Source organism: Chelmon rostratus, chromosome 4 (genome assembly GCF_017976325.1).
Source record: "Chelmon rostratus isolate fCheRos1 chromosome 4, fCheRos1.pri, whole genome shotgun sequence".
Taxonomy (NCBI): Eukaryota; Metazoa; Chordata; class Actinopteri; order Chaetodontiformes; family Chaetodontidae; genus Chelmon; species Chelmon rostratus.
The window spans coordinates 16,229,794-16,248,460 of record NC_055661.1 but is presented as its reverse complement, the minus strand read 5'-3'; the positions used below and the strand labels follow the sequence as shown (position 1 = coordinate 16,248,460).

At 39.9% G+C, this 18,667-nt stretch overlaps 1 protein-coding gene across 2 annotated transcripts in view; it reads left to right on the top strand.

The window, feature by feature from the left end:
• Positions 1 to 18,667, top strand: part of negr1 (neuronal growth regulator 1) — a 135,571-nt gene that overhangs the window by 34,521 nt on the left and 82,383 nt on the right. For both annotated transcript variants that reach the window (XM_041934965.1, XM_041934964.1), the window contains exon 2: positions 10,130 to 10,368. In XM_041934965.1, the coding sequence (XP_041790899.1) occupies positions 10,130 to 10,368 (239 nt within the window). The remainder of the gene's footprint in view (positions 1 to 10,129; positions 10,369 to 18,667) is intronic.

Genomic DNA, 18,667 nt, shown 5'->3' with positions numbered 1-18,667 from the left:
GCAGCGGAATCAGTTTTGATGTGAATGTATTACGCAGAGCTCATTCACATATTTATAAGGAGGAATTGTCTGGGGTGGAAAAATGCTTGCCCATTATGCCTCAGCAAAGGTTACTCTTTATCCTCTCAGAATTTCAGCTCTCAGCTTTTATTCAACCACTAATTCTGTAAGGCCCATTCATTTCTATTCACTTGAAGTTGAATTCATTCAATCAATGTCAGTTCTTGAAAAAAAAAAAAAGAATCAATAATGTGAATTAATCCAGAGATTACTCATGTAGAGCTTTGACAATTTTCTGTGAATTACTTCTAATGCAACGGCCGGTGTTGACTTATGCTCAATTTGAAATAAACAGCTCGTGAAAACATACTCATGTGAGGGTCGAAAACAAAGAGAAAGAGGAGCTACAGCACAAACATAGCCTTCCACTATTGTTCACACATGGGAGATTACTTTTCCTGGTTACATATTGTGTCTTTCAGCTGCTTCCACGTATGTGAAACAAAACAAAACCATTCAACCAAAGCCATTTAAGCACAGGCCACTTCATCTGTATGCACTGGCAGGGAGGAGGGCAGGTGCTCCTGAAGAAGTCCCAAAGCTGGAGGGGACAAGGTGATGCTGTACAGGGTTTGTTGTAATAACTGCTGTGGTAACAATGGAGTGAGGCCATTGATTTTGTATGTAGTCAGGGGGCTGACAATTTCTTGTTGCTCCCTCAGTCAAAGATACTGAAATGAAAAAAAAAGACAGAATCAACTTGAAGTCTTCTCACTTGTAGTGCACTTTTGAACACTTTCTATTGGCTATGGGACACTTTTTGTAGTGTTCTCTGTGTCTGTGATGTTAGGTGTTGGTTTCAGCATTTGGTCTGTGTGGATTATAGCTGGAAGGCTTCAGATCTGTCCCACCGGCCACAGTCGACAGGATTATTTTAGGGATTAAGAGCCTGGTGCTCTGTACCTTGGTTGCACAGCACTACGGTGTCCTCATTCTCTGTTATTCTCTACAGCTCAACACCCCACCCCTAATATACCCAACCTCCAGCAACCACACACAAACCTGCACCTATGATCAAGGTACAAGGGTGCACCACCACTACACACACACCAACACAGACACACACACACACACACACACACACACACACACAATGGATGGATGGATTGGACATTCATAATATCATATATATTTGTTCTTATGTGTATAGATTATAACATTTTACATTGTACAAAGTATATAGTGCTGCCACTCATAACTGCACTTGTCTTTTAAATATTGACTAATCTGCCAAATGTTTTCTTGAATAATTAGCCATTGTTTGTCAGACCACAGTGAAAAATAAATTTCCCAGAGTTCAAGTGGAAGTCTTTTAATCACTTTTTTTTCAACAGTTCAAAAACCAGAGATATTCAGTTTACTGTCACAAACAAAAGCTGCAAATCCTCAGAATTAAAAAGCTGAAACTAGCTTGTGTTTGGCCTATTTGCTTGAAGAAGTTTGCTAAGTGATTAATTTTTCAAAAAGATTGTTAAAGATTTTTTAAATAGTTGGCAGTTCATTTTCTGTCAGTCAAATAATTGAATAATCAACTAATAAGCTCTTAGAGGTATTTCAGAGTTGTTCAGGCCAGTGTATTTGTAATTCAGTCATTTATCCAAAAATAACATGTTTGCTGCTCTCTGAATTTTACAAGTGTAAAGTGAGTATTCATGTTTGATTTCTATCCACACAGTGATTAACACAGGGACAGTAAAAAAAAGATTTTTACTTTCTCTCAGTACAAAATGCACTTAGGGCCCTCTCTTAATTGTGCAAACGCAACAACAATCACAAAGCAGTAGGTCTTGTGCACATGGACTGTGTGGGTGCCTCCGAGCACAGTTGCTATTTTGGTTCATGTAGGTGCAGCAGCACAAAGTGCAAAGGGGCTGGCTGAATGTGAATATAGATCGGAGGGTGTGGTAATTAATAAAAATGCTCTCAGCCAGTCACATCACTGTTTTCATCGCTCGGAAACAGCTGAGCCACAGTGACGCATGACTACAGTAGCTCAACAAATTAAGGATCAGCTTCTCCTGGAAATCATGTTGTCTGGATGGTGCAGAGCGACACAGTGTGAACACACAGCACCACAAATCTGCAGCCAGGCAGATGGTGTGTTTTTTTAAACAATTAATTATTACAGTGATGGTAAAAATATTAATAGTTTGGTGAAGCAGTTTATATGGTCAAATACATCCAACTCTATTTCAGTCATAATTCTACTTTTCAGGTTGTAAATGGTCAAAGCATATCTTAAAATGTGTCAGTAAATAAAACATGAACCACTAAATTCTTTTTAAGTTGGAAAGGAGGCTGTTAAGAGGCTTTACTGGATTGATAACATATAGAAATATGATGCCCCCTCCATAAAACAATAGCTGAATACTGGGTTGTAATGGATCCATCTGACGTGTGTAGAGATGTTCATTAGCCTGATGACGTGTGTCACAGTGGAAGCACAGGGGAAACCAAAACACAGGAAACCAAAGAAAAAAAAGATGCAACTCCCCTGGCAAAGCCAGGTATGTCAATAGGGCTGTCGTTCTGCTGGGTCTGTGAGATCTTGGAAAAGTGGGGTGGTCGATCCTTACTGAGTCTTCCTGGATCAGCACAGCTTCAGCACCTGTACCACTACCATAACGTAAGCTTAAAAACAACAGCAGAGTTTAGGGCAGCAAGAACTGGTGAGGACAGCACAGGACAGCTTTCACATCCTGGAAGGTCTGCTCACAACTGGAGTCCTCCACCAACTCCCTAGCAGGAATGTCTGAAAACCTTATCATACCTCAGCAGTTACCGAGTGTTTCTGTGGTGGTGACAAAACGTTAAAAAATACACATACAGTTGTCAATTAAACGGAAGCTCCAGCACTCTGTGGGGAAAATATTATACCAAACTCCCTTTAAGAAATATGGCATATTATCATCTCGCTACAGGCCTCTGTTGGCTAGCTGCACTGTTTTGGTGATAGAAGACTATGGGAATGAGAGGCAAAGAGTTTTTTCACAAAAATATGTGCTGGTTGGTGGATCAGATACACATCGAATTAAAAACCAACTCATAACACTGTTGATTCACGTTGTAGCATAAAGGAAAAATCCCCAGGAGCTGTCAATAGTGGATTTACTATGTCTTTTTGTTTTTTTAAAGCTGGAGGCATGCCTATCAGTATCACTTTAAGTTGAGTATATTTCTGAATGCTGTATTCAGATTGGGCTCAATTTACCTGCTGAAATAGGGTTCCAGTTTCTGATTTTTAGTCTTTCCATTTCCATTTTTGTACTCTCCTTTTGTGGCATTGGACTTTAAAACACACGTATACTGACAACGCACAGTATTTAGCTGCTTGTGCATATCGGAAAGCATTAATTGGTAATATATTAAACTATTAGTTTTAACACACAGTTTGACAAAAATTAATCTGCAACAATTTTTTTTTCAAGTACATTTTTAAACAAAACATTACTAGTTTTAGCTTCTCAGATGTGAAGACCTGCTTGTTTTGCTCATCATCTGTGATGGAAAGCTGAAGAAAGAAAGTAATTGGCAGATTAACAGAAAATGAAAAGGTGTTAATTGCAGCCCTACATATTACCTTTTGAAATCTAACACCCTCCCTTATTTCCATCATTTCTGCTGTTCTTTAATGTCGCTAATAAAGCAACATTGCCTCAGCAATCTAAAAAAAGACAGCAGAAAGGACCTCGGATTTTCACACTGATCTCACCTAGCCTCCTTTCAGTAGCACTTCAGCATCCAGTCAGTCAGTGTGAAATGCATTTTCTCATTTGAGGATTCATTGGACAGTTGAGCTCTGTTGAGGGCAGTGAGTCGTTGTAGAGGTTGTAGAGCGTACAGTGCAGGTATAGTCATCACAGCATCTCTCTTTATGTGTGAAACAGCTAAAATGAAATGAAACATCTGCCCCTGACTTCATGATTAAAGGGTTTTCCTCATACAATTTTATGGCTGTGTCACACTCGCTCATTATACTCTTCAAAACACTTATTTCATTCAAGCCGGGTAAGTGGGCGCTGCTATTAACAGAAACACTAGCACAAGCATTGTCTTTAAGCAGATGTTCCACTGCAATGATATTGTGCACCACTAATTGTCTGTCTTGCTGCAGTTTAACACAGACTGGAAAATGAGATATTCCAGGTGGTCTTCTCAAATGATACAAGGCTGGCTGGAGTATTGAGTATTCCTTTTTTTGAATGATCACAGATATGACCATATGTGTCAGAGAGGCTGCGGTTAGATGTAGATTGTTTTTCTCTTGTTTAAGCAAGAAAGCATACCAGCCATCTTGTCCTCCTCTCCTTTCTTAAATGAAATATTTTCCCTCTTCTGAAATTTTGCAGTTTCAGCTTATTGTAAGCCAATATTCCTTTTGCAGAAAAATTAGGTGAGCTTGGCCTTTGGTTGCTATCATAACGATGCACAAACTGAAGCCACACTGATCAATATTTTTATATTAGCAACGGACCACATGAGTGTGTGTAGTGCAGGTCTATGCAGCGTTTGAGCGCCTTTTCCACTCATTCTTTTTGTTTTCTGGCCTGCAGCCGTATTGTTTTGGTTCAGTGTCACCACTCTATGAACCATTTTGCTTTTAGAATGCAAGTGTTACTCTGTGTCTGTTGGATGTGTCAATAGGCAACTGCTTGCTTGCATGTTCACCCCAACAGCTTTATAAGGCAATAATATGTCATTCTCGGCCCAAACAGTTTTTGCCGTTTTAACCTAAATACTGTGTGGTTGCAGGTTTTGCTTAAAATTCTAACGTTAGAGGGGGACAAACAAGAAACTGCAACATTTCACTTGTAACAAAAATGGAAATCTCATCTACTATATCTATTGAAAAAGGTAGGCAGAGGTGTCAGGCCAACATTGTGCTTTTTCCAGTTTAATTTGAGTCTGGAAAAATGTAGAAAATAGTGATCTTCCATGGGGTCTGCATATCTTAAAGTTTAAATGTCCTCTGTGTTTATTATGTAACTGTTACATAACAGCGAATCTCAGACTACAGAGGGACCCATCCAGAAGTGTATTCATTTCTTGTGCCAAATGTAGAGGAAAAAAACTGCTGAATGTGAACTACTAGACTGTGAAACATTGAAATATGTTTGCAAGAAGAAATCTGTGGATTTGGTGCCAGGAATAATATTTACAGTTGAGGAACCTAGAAACAATTTTAAAAAGCAAATAAGAATCTGGGTCAGAATGATGCCCCAGTGTTAATTATGGCATCAAATCAAAGAGCTTGAATGAATTTGGCTAAACGGATTACAATGCGCTTCTCTTACCAGCTGCCATACTGTAATTAATGGTTTGTCATCATTTTCCATTCATGTGACGTGCTCTGACACCAGTTTATCAGTTTCATGTTTTTTCCAAGTTGTGCATAATCAGTGGGGTTTGAATTGAACTCTGTTATTTGTGAGACAGAATACAAAAAATGGCTTGTAATGAGCTTGGCTTCGCTGCAGTCACTCGTCAGAAGTTGGGATAAATAAAATTATCAATTAATGCATATCTCAGGTGTCAAAGCTGCTTCAGAGTGGATGCTCTGAGGTCTTTGGAATAATTATTTGAGCTTTGTATAAACCATGGGAAGTCTATATCCTGTTGGGCTCCAAAAAAGAGGGGCTTGATGAAAGCGAAACCCACCCGAGGCATTATCAGTTTCGTGCAACTACTCCTGATTGAAGGGCTAAACAAGGGGAATATGGCTGACCCATGAATTTGCTGTGGTTTCTTGTTAATTCACCAGGTTTTGGTACATGATGTAGCACTTGTGCCAAAGTGTGGAATTAAAGAAAAAACAAAGATATGTTTCCTGTCAAAGAAAAAAAAAGAAAACAGTCAAGGCACACCTACTAAAGCCAACTTCTTAAAAAAGCAGGATTGTAATTGCTAAAATCCTTTCTTTTCCTTGCCATTAAGCAGGATCTGCTCTGGTTTACGTTTATCTGTAAATATGTCAAGCAGTAAAGCAGACCAGCTAAAGCAGGCATCTCAAACCGGTTCCATAAAGGGCCGCGTGGCTGCAAGTTTTCATTCCAACCAAGGAGGAGCACACCAGGCTGGAATCAATTAATCAGCTGATCTCAGTCTTCAGCTGACAAATAAGTGATCCCTTGATGTTGATTGGTTGGCCTGATGTGCTCCTCCTGGGTTGGAATGAAAACCTGCAGCCACGCGGCCCTTTATGGAACCGGTTTGAGATGCCTGAGCTAAAGTGTCTTGGTGATGAACTACCTCTCTATCTAGTTAAAATCGCAGACTAAGAATCTGCAGAAAACATACGCAAGCAAACCAGCATTGAATCTCCGGTGTTTGGTGATTGCATTCATATTGAGTTGACTGAACTGATTGCAGGGAATTTGTTGATGTTTCGGGCAGATTTAGGCCACTGACAATTACCACAACAATTTTCTCACAATAGCGTATGTATCCATTGGCTTTTTATCACTGTGTTGCACTCCGTCTATGCTCTGAAATTGGTCGATATCTCAGACAGCCAAAATGGCTTGGCCTAACTGCAGCCTACACTGGCATAGGAAAAATACACTGACAAACTTATGCCAGACTTGTGATGACTGCCAACGTAGTTCCTATTTAAGATCGCAGCAACTAAGGAAGGGAGCAGCCGCAGTAAGCAACAACACCTGAGACAAAGTGCTGATGTAAATGTGGCTTGTTCTGACACACAGCTTTGTGAGGAGGTGCAGATATACAGGCATCTGTATGACTCCTTGGTGTGAGATTACAAAGACAGTGAGACAACAATAATAATTTCAGGAGGAACAGTGATAAGCAAACTGCAAAAACAGAGAAAGAACATCAAGGACTGGTTCATCAAGATGAAGAAAAGTGTCAAGACTTCAAGTAGAGATCCTGTCCGATTGAGTGGTCCTCCAACCATACTCCTGGCACTACATTTAAGTGCTACTTTGTCCTAAATCTATCCTTGAATTGTGGCTGTTAAAAGTTTATTTCCTTCTTCACATAGAGCAGCAGCTGTGGTCAGCAGTTTATGTAACCGTATTACACCAGCTATGAGTGTGTTGAACAAAGCGATCATTTGAATGGACAGCAAAGAACCTTTTCATTATTTTTCAAGCCATAAAAACCTGTCACCGTTGAGGTGTATTGTATCTGACATGTATTCAAGCTGGCCACAGCTTCTGATCTCTTTTGAAGGAGTATACTTTTTATAGCAGCCACTTTTCAAGCCCACATTGAGTGAATATTTGATTCTGAAAGGACAATTCTGGGTAAGAAAACAGAGAAATCAATAGCACCTACACTGGAGAAAAAAATTGTTTCTGGTTACTCTGTTTTACAAGGATATAATGATGAAAGCCAAGCAAGTTGTTGACAAGTTGTTCACATCAGTGGTTGTGGGTTGGAAACAGGTGCCTTGTGCATTAATGTTCAAGCCTTTAGCCAGCACTCTCAGCAGTCCCACAAAAGTGTGCCTGTGAGCACTAAGGTAGGTAGCAAGTGTTGCTATACTTAAAAGCTTAAAGGTGCAAATTTAAAATAGACTTTATTTATGTCAGTTTAATACATTTTTACATTAGTCACGGCTATGAATTTCAAAATCCTGAACTTGAAGCCAATAGATCTTTTAAAAAAAAGAAGAATAAAGAAAGAAACAGAAAGAAGTGAAACTTGCCTTGAGGCTCCTTCAGTAAATCTTGCCTCAGGGCCAGGAGCACTACAGCTCAGGTGGTCAATGGGCTAACTAACCGACAGGTCCGTGTGGACTTTCCAAAGGACCTGGACTTCTCTTTAGTATTGTTTTTTATTACTCTCCATTCTCCATTGTTTGCCACTTATTTGGCACAATACCTCCAGGGCAGCACCTTCTCTAAGGGGAGAGCAGCCTGGACTAGACCATTGTCCTCTAACTGCTTTCCCTGACGGACACTTTCTTGGCATAGAGGGTAAAGGGGTTTGTTGTGAGTGCCAAACCGATTTCTCGGTGGCTTTACTAGTGGTGCTGGCAGTCTGCTCTGCGTGTTGACGACAGCTGAAGAGCCAAACTTGATTGCCTCTTTTCCCACTCATTATTGCAGCATTTGTCACAGAATATGATACGATTTCGTAAGTCCAAACAGCGCTGGAACGGTGATAAAAACGGTCTTCTGACAGTGGTGACCGCTCATGTCATACAATTTACTGACCCTTATCCCTGTACAGTTGATATTCAGAGTAGGGTGTACATGTGGCTACTGAACAGACTTCTGTAAGAAATGATTGTTTTCATTATTGGTTCATCTGACAGATATTTTCATGATTTAAAAACTAATCCCTTGATCTATAAAATCTGGACATGGTCAAAATGATCATTGCAGTTTCCCAGGACCCAATGTGACACCTTCAAATTGCAGCAAATCCTTACATTTAAGCAGCTGGAACCAGCAAATGTTTGTCATTTCTGCTTGAAAAATGACTGAAACGATTGATTGTTTAGCAAATTGGGAGTTGGGAATGAATCTTCTAAATCAATTAATCAATGAATCACTGCAGCTCTAGTGTATTGTATGTCACAGGTCAAAGGTCTTCATATTCTGTTGAAACTTAAAACCCAAGCTTCTCTGCTCTGAAAGATGAACATCCTTATTACAGTCACGTGGAACTAGTTAATAGGATGCTTGATTATGGTAAAAGTAACAATCACGATTATTGTGGTCATTGGTTTATTATTTGGCTATTTGGCAGGGTGGGCGATATGTCTTAAAATGTTTTTTGTTGTTTTTTTATGGTGGTGGTATTTTATCAGAGTATTACAAAAATAAAAGGAATACTCAAAATGTGAGTCTACATGAGTCTCATTTCACTTCCATAAGCAATGTAAGGGACATATCTTAAGAATGAAAAAAAAAATATATAAAAAACGTGTTTATTGGCTCCAAATAGGAATGACAGTGAGGTATAGGCTTACGCGTGTTTTGGAAGGAGTAAACTGCCACATAATGTAGGTTAATTAGTGAATGTAATGTGATTCATTCTCAGAGGGGACAAGGGGTAGGATTAGGCAACCCAACAACATTTATTTGGCAGAAAACCCAAAGTATATTATATAAGTACAACAGTGAGTGTACCACGGGGCATGTCTGTAAAGTATATTTACATACGGCAGCAACAGACACAGATACCGACATGGCATGCAGCAGAAGAGGCTTTCCTGTAACAACAAAAGCAGCTGAGCTTGAGTTGCAGTATGAAGTGTGGATAAAACATCTGTTCTGGCTATATGAGACTACACAACAAACAACATGTTAAAAACAGTTAATGGGTGTAACTCCAATTCTGTTCTAATAGCCTTGGACCCCTATAATCGCAGCACAGTACAGGACATAATTTTTAATATGATAAAACATTTATCACAGTAATGACAGTATTGCAAAATCCATATCATGGCAGAACATGGCGGTGACAGTGACAAAACCAGTATACCACCCACCCCTATTCTTTGGTTTATAAAATGCATCAAAGGATTGCTGAAATGCAACTCTCTCACCCTTTTTGTCTGCTCCAAGCACCAGTACCATCACAGCATGGATATACGTGCATCAGAATCCAAACAGCGACTGCCTTGACAACAGAGCAACCATCCTTATGCACCACCTTCACTCATGGCTCTGGTTATTTTAGTCTTGAGTCAAATCGAGTCTTAAAGCAGCTGTAAGGTTGAGTCACACTCAGGTGCTGAGATTTCTGTTTTTATGACTCACTCTCTGGCACATTACCCAGTTGTACCTATAACTAAAATATCCATATGCGCTCTGGTCTTGCATTAAAAAAAACATCATCAGGCAAGCATTTTCAGGGTGTTTGTTTATGTAGATTAAACCTCAGAACTTACAAACACAATCCTGCACTCACAGCTAGGGAGCGAGAGATTCTTCAGTAGCAAGAGCGATAACAGCAATGTCTCTAATGGATAAAATTGCATTCAGTCATCAAACAAGTTGACTTCATAAACATCTACCTCTTTCAGTTGTTTTTCAGAGTCAGACAACGAGCATTTCTCCACATCTAACCGAGGCGTCTCTTGTCACTGTAGGTGCTACCTGTTGGATGGGGTCTCTAAAGGAGCCTGGCTGAACCGCTCAAGCATCATATTCGCAGGGAACGACAAGTGGTCTGTGGACCCACGCGTGTCCATCGTGTCCAGCGTTGGAGACAAACATGAGTACAGCCTTCAGATACAGAAAGTGGATGTAACTGATGACGGCCAGTACACATGCTCCATTCAGAGTGAGCGCAACCCACGGCCAAAGCTCCTCAACTTAATTGTAAAAGGTGCGTACAGGTAGTCCTTGCTGTTATGTACACGCTCTTATCCGTGTGTGTGCATACTTTTCTTTGTGTGTGTGTTCATGAACCAGTGTTAAATAACAGCTGTAATGATTTACTCCATTTCCACCAGTTACTGATGGATTTCAGTTGCCTTGATACCTGCTTTGTATTTTTATTTCTTATTTCTGCCTTCTTTTAATCTAACATCTTGTTTGTTACTTACCACACGGATCATTTAGCGTCTCCAATGATATTCTTGTGTTGTCCATGTACCTCATGGTCACAGGTGGATCAGGCACCATCTGTGCTTTAAAAATGCCATTATACTCTCATGCTACTCATATATTACTCATAAGTAAGTGAGTAAGGACAAGAGCTTGAGTCATTCTGCTTTGTGTAAAATAATGAAAAATAAAAATCTTTTCAGCAGAGAAACTTCCTCTGTGGAGGTAAGCTGACATTGTAGGGTACATTTTGTGCCTGTAGGCTATGCAACAAAAAGTAGAAGCTCGTTGGTTTAAATGACTGGAGGCAGACTATGTACGGAGCTTTAATCAAGCCTCCCTGGGTTTTGTCACCGCAGGTAACAAAATAAGATGTGATTCCTAGGACTCTGAAATGAGTTTTGTCTAGTTAGTTGATATGTTGTGTGTGTAATTGTGTTGGTTGACAGTTGTTAAAGCTGTGGATTTCAGCCTTTAACATAATAAAACTGCCATTGAGCTCTTGAGAGGCTCTCCCAATTGGGCTCCATCTTGAGGATCTATATGTCCAACAAGGTCAATAGGTGTAGTTGTGTTTTATGGGACATTAAGTGTGCTGTTGTAGGCCCAGAGGGCTAATTGATGACAGTATCTTAATTGTTACTTGTTGAGGTAATAGGATGGAGTCTGAGTTTGTATGCTGATACCTCAGACTGGAGATTAGCAGCAAGAAAACGGCCCCACTGAAAAATCCATCTTCCAAATGCCATGTTCTATTTCTTTAATAGGCTGATGCAAAGACTCATACGGTCCACTTGGCTCTGCTTATGTTTAAATTGGAATATTAATGAAGATGTGATGTTATTAGACAACCTGTCAAAGGAAACCCCACTTATTTATCTTCTGTTTCACAACATGGTGTGATGGCCTGCATTCATTGCCTGCTGTTAACACCCTTGTTGTATCCATGAGCAGGAATCAGATGTATTACAAGTGCATACCAAATGATTCTTACTCTGTTTTCAAGCCATGTTTAGGATTGATTTCGGAGAACATAATGTTGGAATGTGCAGACTTCTACAGGTGGTGGCGTAGCATTAATTGAAGAGTTAAAGGTCAGACACACTGTGTATAGAGGTGTGAGCTGTGGTATGTGAAATGTGGAAGTAGAAGCACTTCTCCAGCTGGCGTTGCCATTGTGACATATGGCGTGAGCTTAAGAAAATTATTTTAGGGTTTGTTCATACCTGCAGTGTGTTTAGTTTGGTCTAAACCATTACTGAAAGTATTTGTTTTGTCTTCATGAACACTGCCCTGGTACAAAAACAGTGGAGTTTGTCAAGGGGATGAACAGATGAGTCAAAACAACTCAGCATTTACCTTCTCAGTCGGGATGTTCGTAACGACTAATTTCTATGACATTTAAATAGAAGTTTAAACTTAGACCAGTCGACTAATCTAAAGGAAGAAAACGCTCAGAAAACAGTACGGTTTTTGCACATGTAATCTGTAAGATTATCCAAAACCTTTCAAATAACTTTGTAAATATTATATACAAGGTCTATAAGGTTTTGTACAAGACCCATTTGAAAACATGAATCACATTCTGCTGAAATGTGGGCCACTATGAGCCGTGAATTATGAGCAGTGCACATTATCTTGTGATGTACAGTAAATGTGTACTTAAATAGAAAAATGTTAAATTTAACCAAGTGATATTTCTGGTGCCAACTATCGAGGGTAGCAACATTTAATTTGCCAGTCAACTAATCACGCACATCCGTACTTTTCAGGTGTTCATGCCTGTTCAGGAAACATGAACAAATGGTATGAGCAACAACCCAGGAAGTACTGTGCCCTCAGCTCATTTTGTTATTGTAGATTTTCGAAGCTGCTGGCTATCACATGTCAGCATCCATCTTTTTGCCCTATACTTATAAAACTGAGTGGGTGGAGGGCGGTACTGTGGTTGGTTTGAACGTGCCCAGAGTGCCTTTTGAATTATTGTGGATGTTTATGAGGTTGTCTGTTAAACTGGCATGCACATGGCCGATGATAAGATTGCAGCTCACCTCACCTCACCTTCGAAATGGTTGGCAAGCCTGTCCCATTATCAGAGGGTCACAGAATTAAACTCCGCTGTAATTTGGAAGTATCCTTGATTAAGACACTGAATATCTACTGGCTCTCTTATTGTTTAATTATGTAGATACACATTAGCTCAGTGCCTAAAATATAAATGTCGTGCTCTGTCAGCACTGTCAACCTGTCAGAGCACCACAGTGCTCTGCAGTTACAGCGACTGTCCCAAAGCGAAAGGTCACAGGGGCAAACTCTGACACTGCCAATGTGTCCATCAGCAGCCTTATGTCTTGTTAAAGTTCCCCCAAGAAAGCAATCCTTCCTTTTGTACCTTCCTGTTTTGTCCTTGTTTCCTCCTTGGGAATGGCGACTGTCAGAACCCACCCACCCAACTGAAAAGGATCCATGCAATCAGTAGTGGCCTCCATACCGACTTTGTTCAGTGGGTTGGGTCAAGTTTGATGTTTTAAAATCCTCCTGTTACTCATCACATCCTCCATGTGCTTTACAATAAATGCATTTTAATGTGAAGGCAGTAGCACACATTTATGAAACTGTAGGTGTTGAAAATGCCATTCGAGGTTTTTCTAAAACAAAATTTTCTGCATTGTTTCAAGGAAAGTCGTTTTGAAACATTGCATGGAAAACTGATACAAAGTAAAATACTGTACATTTTGTCACATTGAGAAATATTGATAATGGAGAACATCTGGGGAAAAACAAAGCACATATCAGCACTTGGTTACAACAGATTGTTGTTGTATTACTATCTTCTGTTGTTACAGTCTTCTTGTACTTCATTCACTTCCATCCGTGTTGTTGCTGTGCCTAATTAGCTTGATGTCTTGACATCTGTAAATTGCAGTATTGCCATTATCACAATATAAATTGTTTTTATTATGTTAAAAATTATACAGGCACTATTGTAAAAAATATTGTTTTGACAAGAAACATAGATTACTAGATTATCAGATGTCCACTTGTTTGTATACTCTAACTTATTGTGCTCCAGCTGTCAAAATTGTCCCATTGTTTCTGATGTAGAGTGAGTGAACTGTGGAGTGGCTGAGTTACGACTGACCACATTCACACTGACAGCGAGCAGAGCTGCTTTGTCTTAAACAAGCAGTCACTTTGCCTCTGCTTCTGCAATGTTTTACAGGTGCACCATGCCTGTAAATATACATGTGATAAACCGTAGTCAGCTGCTTGGCAGGCAGTAATGGGCACTACAGGACCATCATGTTTTTGTAGATGCTGGCTTTCCGAGGAACATTCTGTAATGGGAATCTTACCAGGGGTGTTTCGGGTCATGGCAGCTCCTCACCACTGGCCATATGGTCACAATCGAACCGAAGCTAATGTGCCAGCTGTCAGCTGTATAATATGTTTTGCAATGCCCAGAATTCCTGATGGATTTGACCAAGTGGCTAAAATTTGGCAACGGTTTGACATACAAATACCAATTGTTGCTTTACAGTTCATGAAAGTAACATGTCGGTAATTTCAGAGATATCTATACTCTGAGACAGGTGTTTTTATTCCACAGAAACAACCGTCATTTGGTTGAATAAAGCTTAGAAATAACACCTTAGTTTGTAACACCTGACCAATGGTATACTTAGAGATTCATAGCACATTTATAACCAGGAGCCAGAGGGACAATTGGACCGTGATTGAAGAAAACAGAAATATTAACAGGTGAACAGCAGAAAGAGATGTGGTCAGTATCTCTTTGGTTGAGATGATGACTGACAGTTGAACAGTTTGGAAAGAAAGTTGAACGTATAGTTCCATAAATACGCTGTTACTTTTACTGTTATCAGCTATTACTGAAGCTTGATGGTGTTCTGATTGTGTTATGTAAATCTGATACTGTTGAGTCATCAGGCAAATGGGTCGCCAGCCGTTGAGACAGAGCTGTGTATCTGAGTGTGAGAGCTGCAGGCAGGAAGTATGTCGAAATACAGATGACTCACTCGAGCTGATAAATGCCTGCGGTCACGTCTCTGAAGGGGTGCTCAAGGTAGTTAAAAATTTGGTTCATTATATCGCCAGCCACTCTGTCATTTCTTTATTTATTGTGCCGCTACAACATGTGTGCCGTTATGGCACCTCCATAATTCCACACCATATTGTACTTTTGTTTATTTGCTCTGTCAAAACTCTGTGTGTTGTGAATCATTACCTGTCACTGTGCGATACTTGTGTACACATGCGTAAGCCCACTCATGGAGAACAGAGGGATTTCGTTACAGATGAGATGCAGCAGGGGAGCAGCTCTGTCATGTTGCAGAGGCTTCTGAGAGCATGCTGTTTTTTTCATCTGCTGAAAGGAAAGGGAAGACTTGCTAAGAAAGAAAACCCCAGACACTTTAATCTGGGCTTTTCAGTCCAAGCATACAACATTTATTAATGCTGCAACACGAATGTTACAGTTGAAGTAAACGGATTTCATGGCGTTGGATTTTTTGGCACTTTTGCTTTGCTAGACAGTGCACCATGAGGAGTAACACAGAAAATGGGAGCAAGATGGGATTACTGTATATGTATGTAAATATGCAGCGGTCTCAACCCATTTCAGGTGCATGGAAGGGTCCTTGACCAGCTGATCCTCCAAGCAATTACTCTTATCTGAAATGTATATCTATGTTAGCAGTGCTGGGTGGCTTTCTTGTATTTGGTCATATCAGTTACAATTCTGTCAACACATATATTTCAATATTTTACCATGGCCGGAATGGTAGAATGCTATGGTACGGCAGCTGGAATGAAACTGGATGTGTTTTAGGGAAAGACCAAGATCATTCCTTGAACCGATGGAGAGACTTTGCACTTTGCCTCATAAATCCCTAAATTCATAAATTCCTGATCAGTGATGACTTAGTGATTCGGGAACCCAGTGAAAGTTCGAAATACGGACAAATGTGTAGCTTTGCGAAAGTCTCTTTACATGTGTTGTTTCCTTCCTCCTCTGTATCACCAACAGGAATCTGCAGTTACTGACATACTTCTTATCACATGAATCACATGTTTCAGCATTGGGGGTAGGAGGCTAGATATGACTGTGACTACTCACTCATCTCGACAGAATCATTTCATCTCTGCCATCTGACATTTACCCCCCTCAGAGATCTTGTGTCACCTCAACAAATTAGACGTTTGCATCTGTGCCTCTCCCCCCATAGCTCCATTGCTATTGAACAGCGCCCATGAGAAATGAGAAAATGGCAGAGTTCAAACACGCTGTTGCACTGGCATTGCATCTTGGCGTCACGTGAAGTAAAGGGCACAGACTGAAAACAATTTTTTTGCTCTTTGTTCTTGTTGCAAATGAAAAGAAAAGAAATCTGAAGCTCCATATGGTGGTAGGGAAGAATAAGTCCATGTAATATTATTGGTGAGAGTTTGCCACTATGGTACAGCAGCAGATACAAAGAAAACTATGAGAATGTTGATGTTCTGTATGGGGATGTCAGTTCCGGTTAATTTTGCTAGTCCCAGGCTAAAGGAACTGTTAGCCTCGGGCTAAGCGAATTCGAGCGTGCGTGTGTGCATGTTTATGGAAATTAACTTAAGTAACTGGAAAAAACTATTCATGGTGGTTAATTGATTAATGGTTAACTTTTGTCAGCCCCAGTTCTGTACAGTGATACAAAGATGCAGTTTGACTAATAATTCATCACAATGAACAATTTGAGATGTACCAGTGCCTCCATGGGTCTCTCACATAATCTCAGCCAACAGCAATAATCATCAAGGCCATCAGGGTCTCCTGAATTACGAAAAGGGTCCATGTTTCCTGCCAGGTACATCTGGCACAGGTAACTGCTGATCAGTTAAACCCTTCCTTTAAATACTTGACTTAACAAGATTAAATTCAATGGGTTCTGCCTCGTGGCTGTGTGCTGATTATTGAGCAAAAGTGCGATATCAGTGACATCACTGACAACCCGATGACCAGACCATTACGGACTCTTGGTCCACGGCAGCCTAGCCCTTTTACTACTCTACTTTAGCCCCGGTCTTCATCTGCATATACTTATCTCCATCATGCATGCACTGACCTATTTACAGTCTTCCCTGACCATTATCTCAGTTAGCATACAGAGGAATGAGAGATTGTTATCAGACCCAATCCACCCTTCTACACATCACACGACTACTTTCCTCCTCAGACGCCATTCTTTTTCCTCCCTCTCTGTTAATTAAGATTGTAGATGTGATAATGTATTAAATATGCACAGCACCTCTCATCTAAGAATATCTTGTCACAGCAAGGAGGGGGAAAGAGGCATATTTCCCTTCACCATTCGCTGCTTACACGGGCACTGGTAATGTGTTTCTAGCTTTTATCAGAGAAGACACAAAACTGAAGGCTGAGGTGTTGAGCTTAAAGATTCTTTCAGAGGAATCTCGCTGACATGTTGTCCCGTGAATCAGTTTTTATAAATAGAAAGTGCCTGTTCCCATCATGCATCTAATATCACACTATCAGGCATTGTATAACGAAACAGCATACAGTAGATGAGTGTTTAAAGGATTTTGTGGACTTTATATGATGCCTCAGAGTGATGTAGTACTTCATAGGGCTAACGTTTTCGAATATGTGAGGCTTAATCCTGTATGTGATGAAAATGCTTTGGACATTAATATGGATCAGAGCGGATCTACAAATGAAAACTCATTGCCCACGCCTGTGGAGTGAGTCAGTCTGGGAAGAGTGTTTCTCAGCAAAAAGAGGAATGGAGGGTTAAATCTCCAGGTCGTCGCTCCTCTCTTTGATGTCAGGACAGAGATAGCGTATAATCACAGAGTACGGCATGAAAGGCCTGGCAAATAGCGGTTTATTCTTGATATGCCATGCTTCTGTCACTCTCATTAATTGCTGGGCGTATTTAAAATAGATTTCATATTCTATGAGTCCAAAAATACAGTCCTGTCAACTACACTTTAATGCAACTCTCTGAATTGATCCAGAGGATGAACACCTTCTTAATGACATTTGCATGTGTGGATTCCTCTTGACGATTACTTACATCAGTACTCTAAATTTTAAGCATACTTGCAACCTAGCTCTACCTTGCTCTTTATTCAATTAAAAACAGATTGTGCTGTGTGAACATATTGGTTAAACAATTTCCAATTCAAACTTGATGTTTAGTAGCTTAAACAGTTGAATATTAAATTCTCCACATTTCATTGAAACTTGAACGTAGCGGGACATTTTGTCAATAGTTTCTGTGACTCAGCCAAAGATAATATTGAATGCTGCTATTACACTGGCAATTTACTATAATAACCTATAAGTGTCATACAAAATTAACTGAGGAAGTCGCCGACCTGAGCAGCCATTTCAGTAAATTAGGGTGCCACCCACAGGTGTGCAGACTTTATTTTGAAACACAGATGTAAAGTGGTTATTTTAGATCACTCAGGGAGTTTTTGGCTTGATACCCTTAACTGGAAATTTACCCTACACTTTATCTGATGTAACATCTCTACAGTTCATGCATTTGAAGTGTTAATGACTGCTTTGTGCAGTTGATGGCTGACCCCCCTGGTTGATCCCCTCTTGCAAAAGGCTTATACGTACAGTATTACATGTGGTCTCACACAGGAATACGTAAAGTAGTGCTGACAGGATGGCATAAATTTTACAGTCCTTTGATACCGCTTGGGAAGACTGTATTTAAAATCTGGCCTCTTCATTAATATTTAATACCAATTGTATACCAACATCTGAACTTCATCCCTTCATACTATAACCATCAGGTACAGCAATGATATGCTGCTATGGTTGTACATGACATCATTCCAATTATCCAATTATATTTACTGAACATGTGAAAAATGTCAGAAAAATTTAAGATAATTTGTTATTTTCAGTGTAAGTATGACAATTAGTGATTAGAAATAATGATGCTGGAACTTTCCCTGGTCTTGGATTAGATCAAAGATATGCTGTCATTTTTGTGTATCGTTGCATCAAAGTAAAAAAGAAAGCCAGACACTGC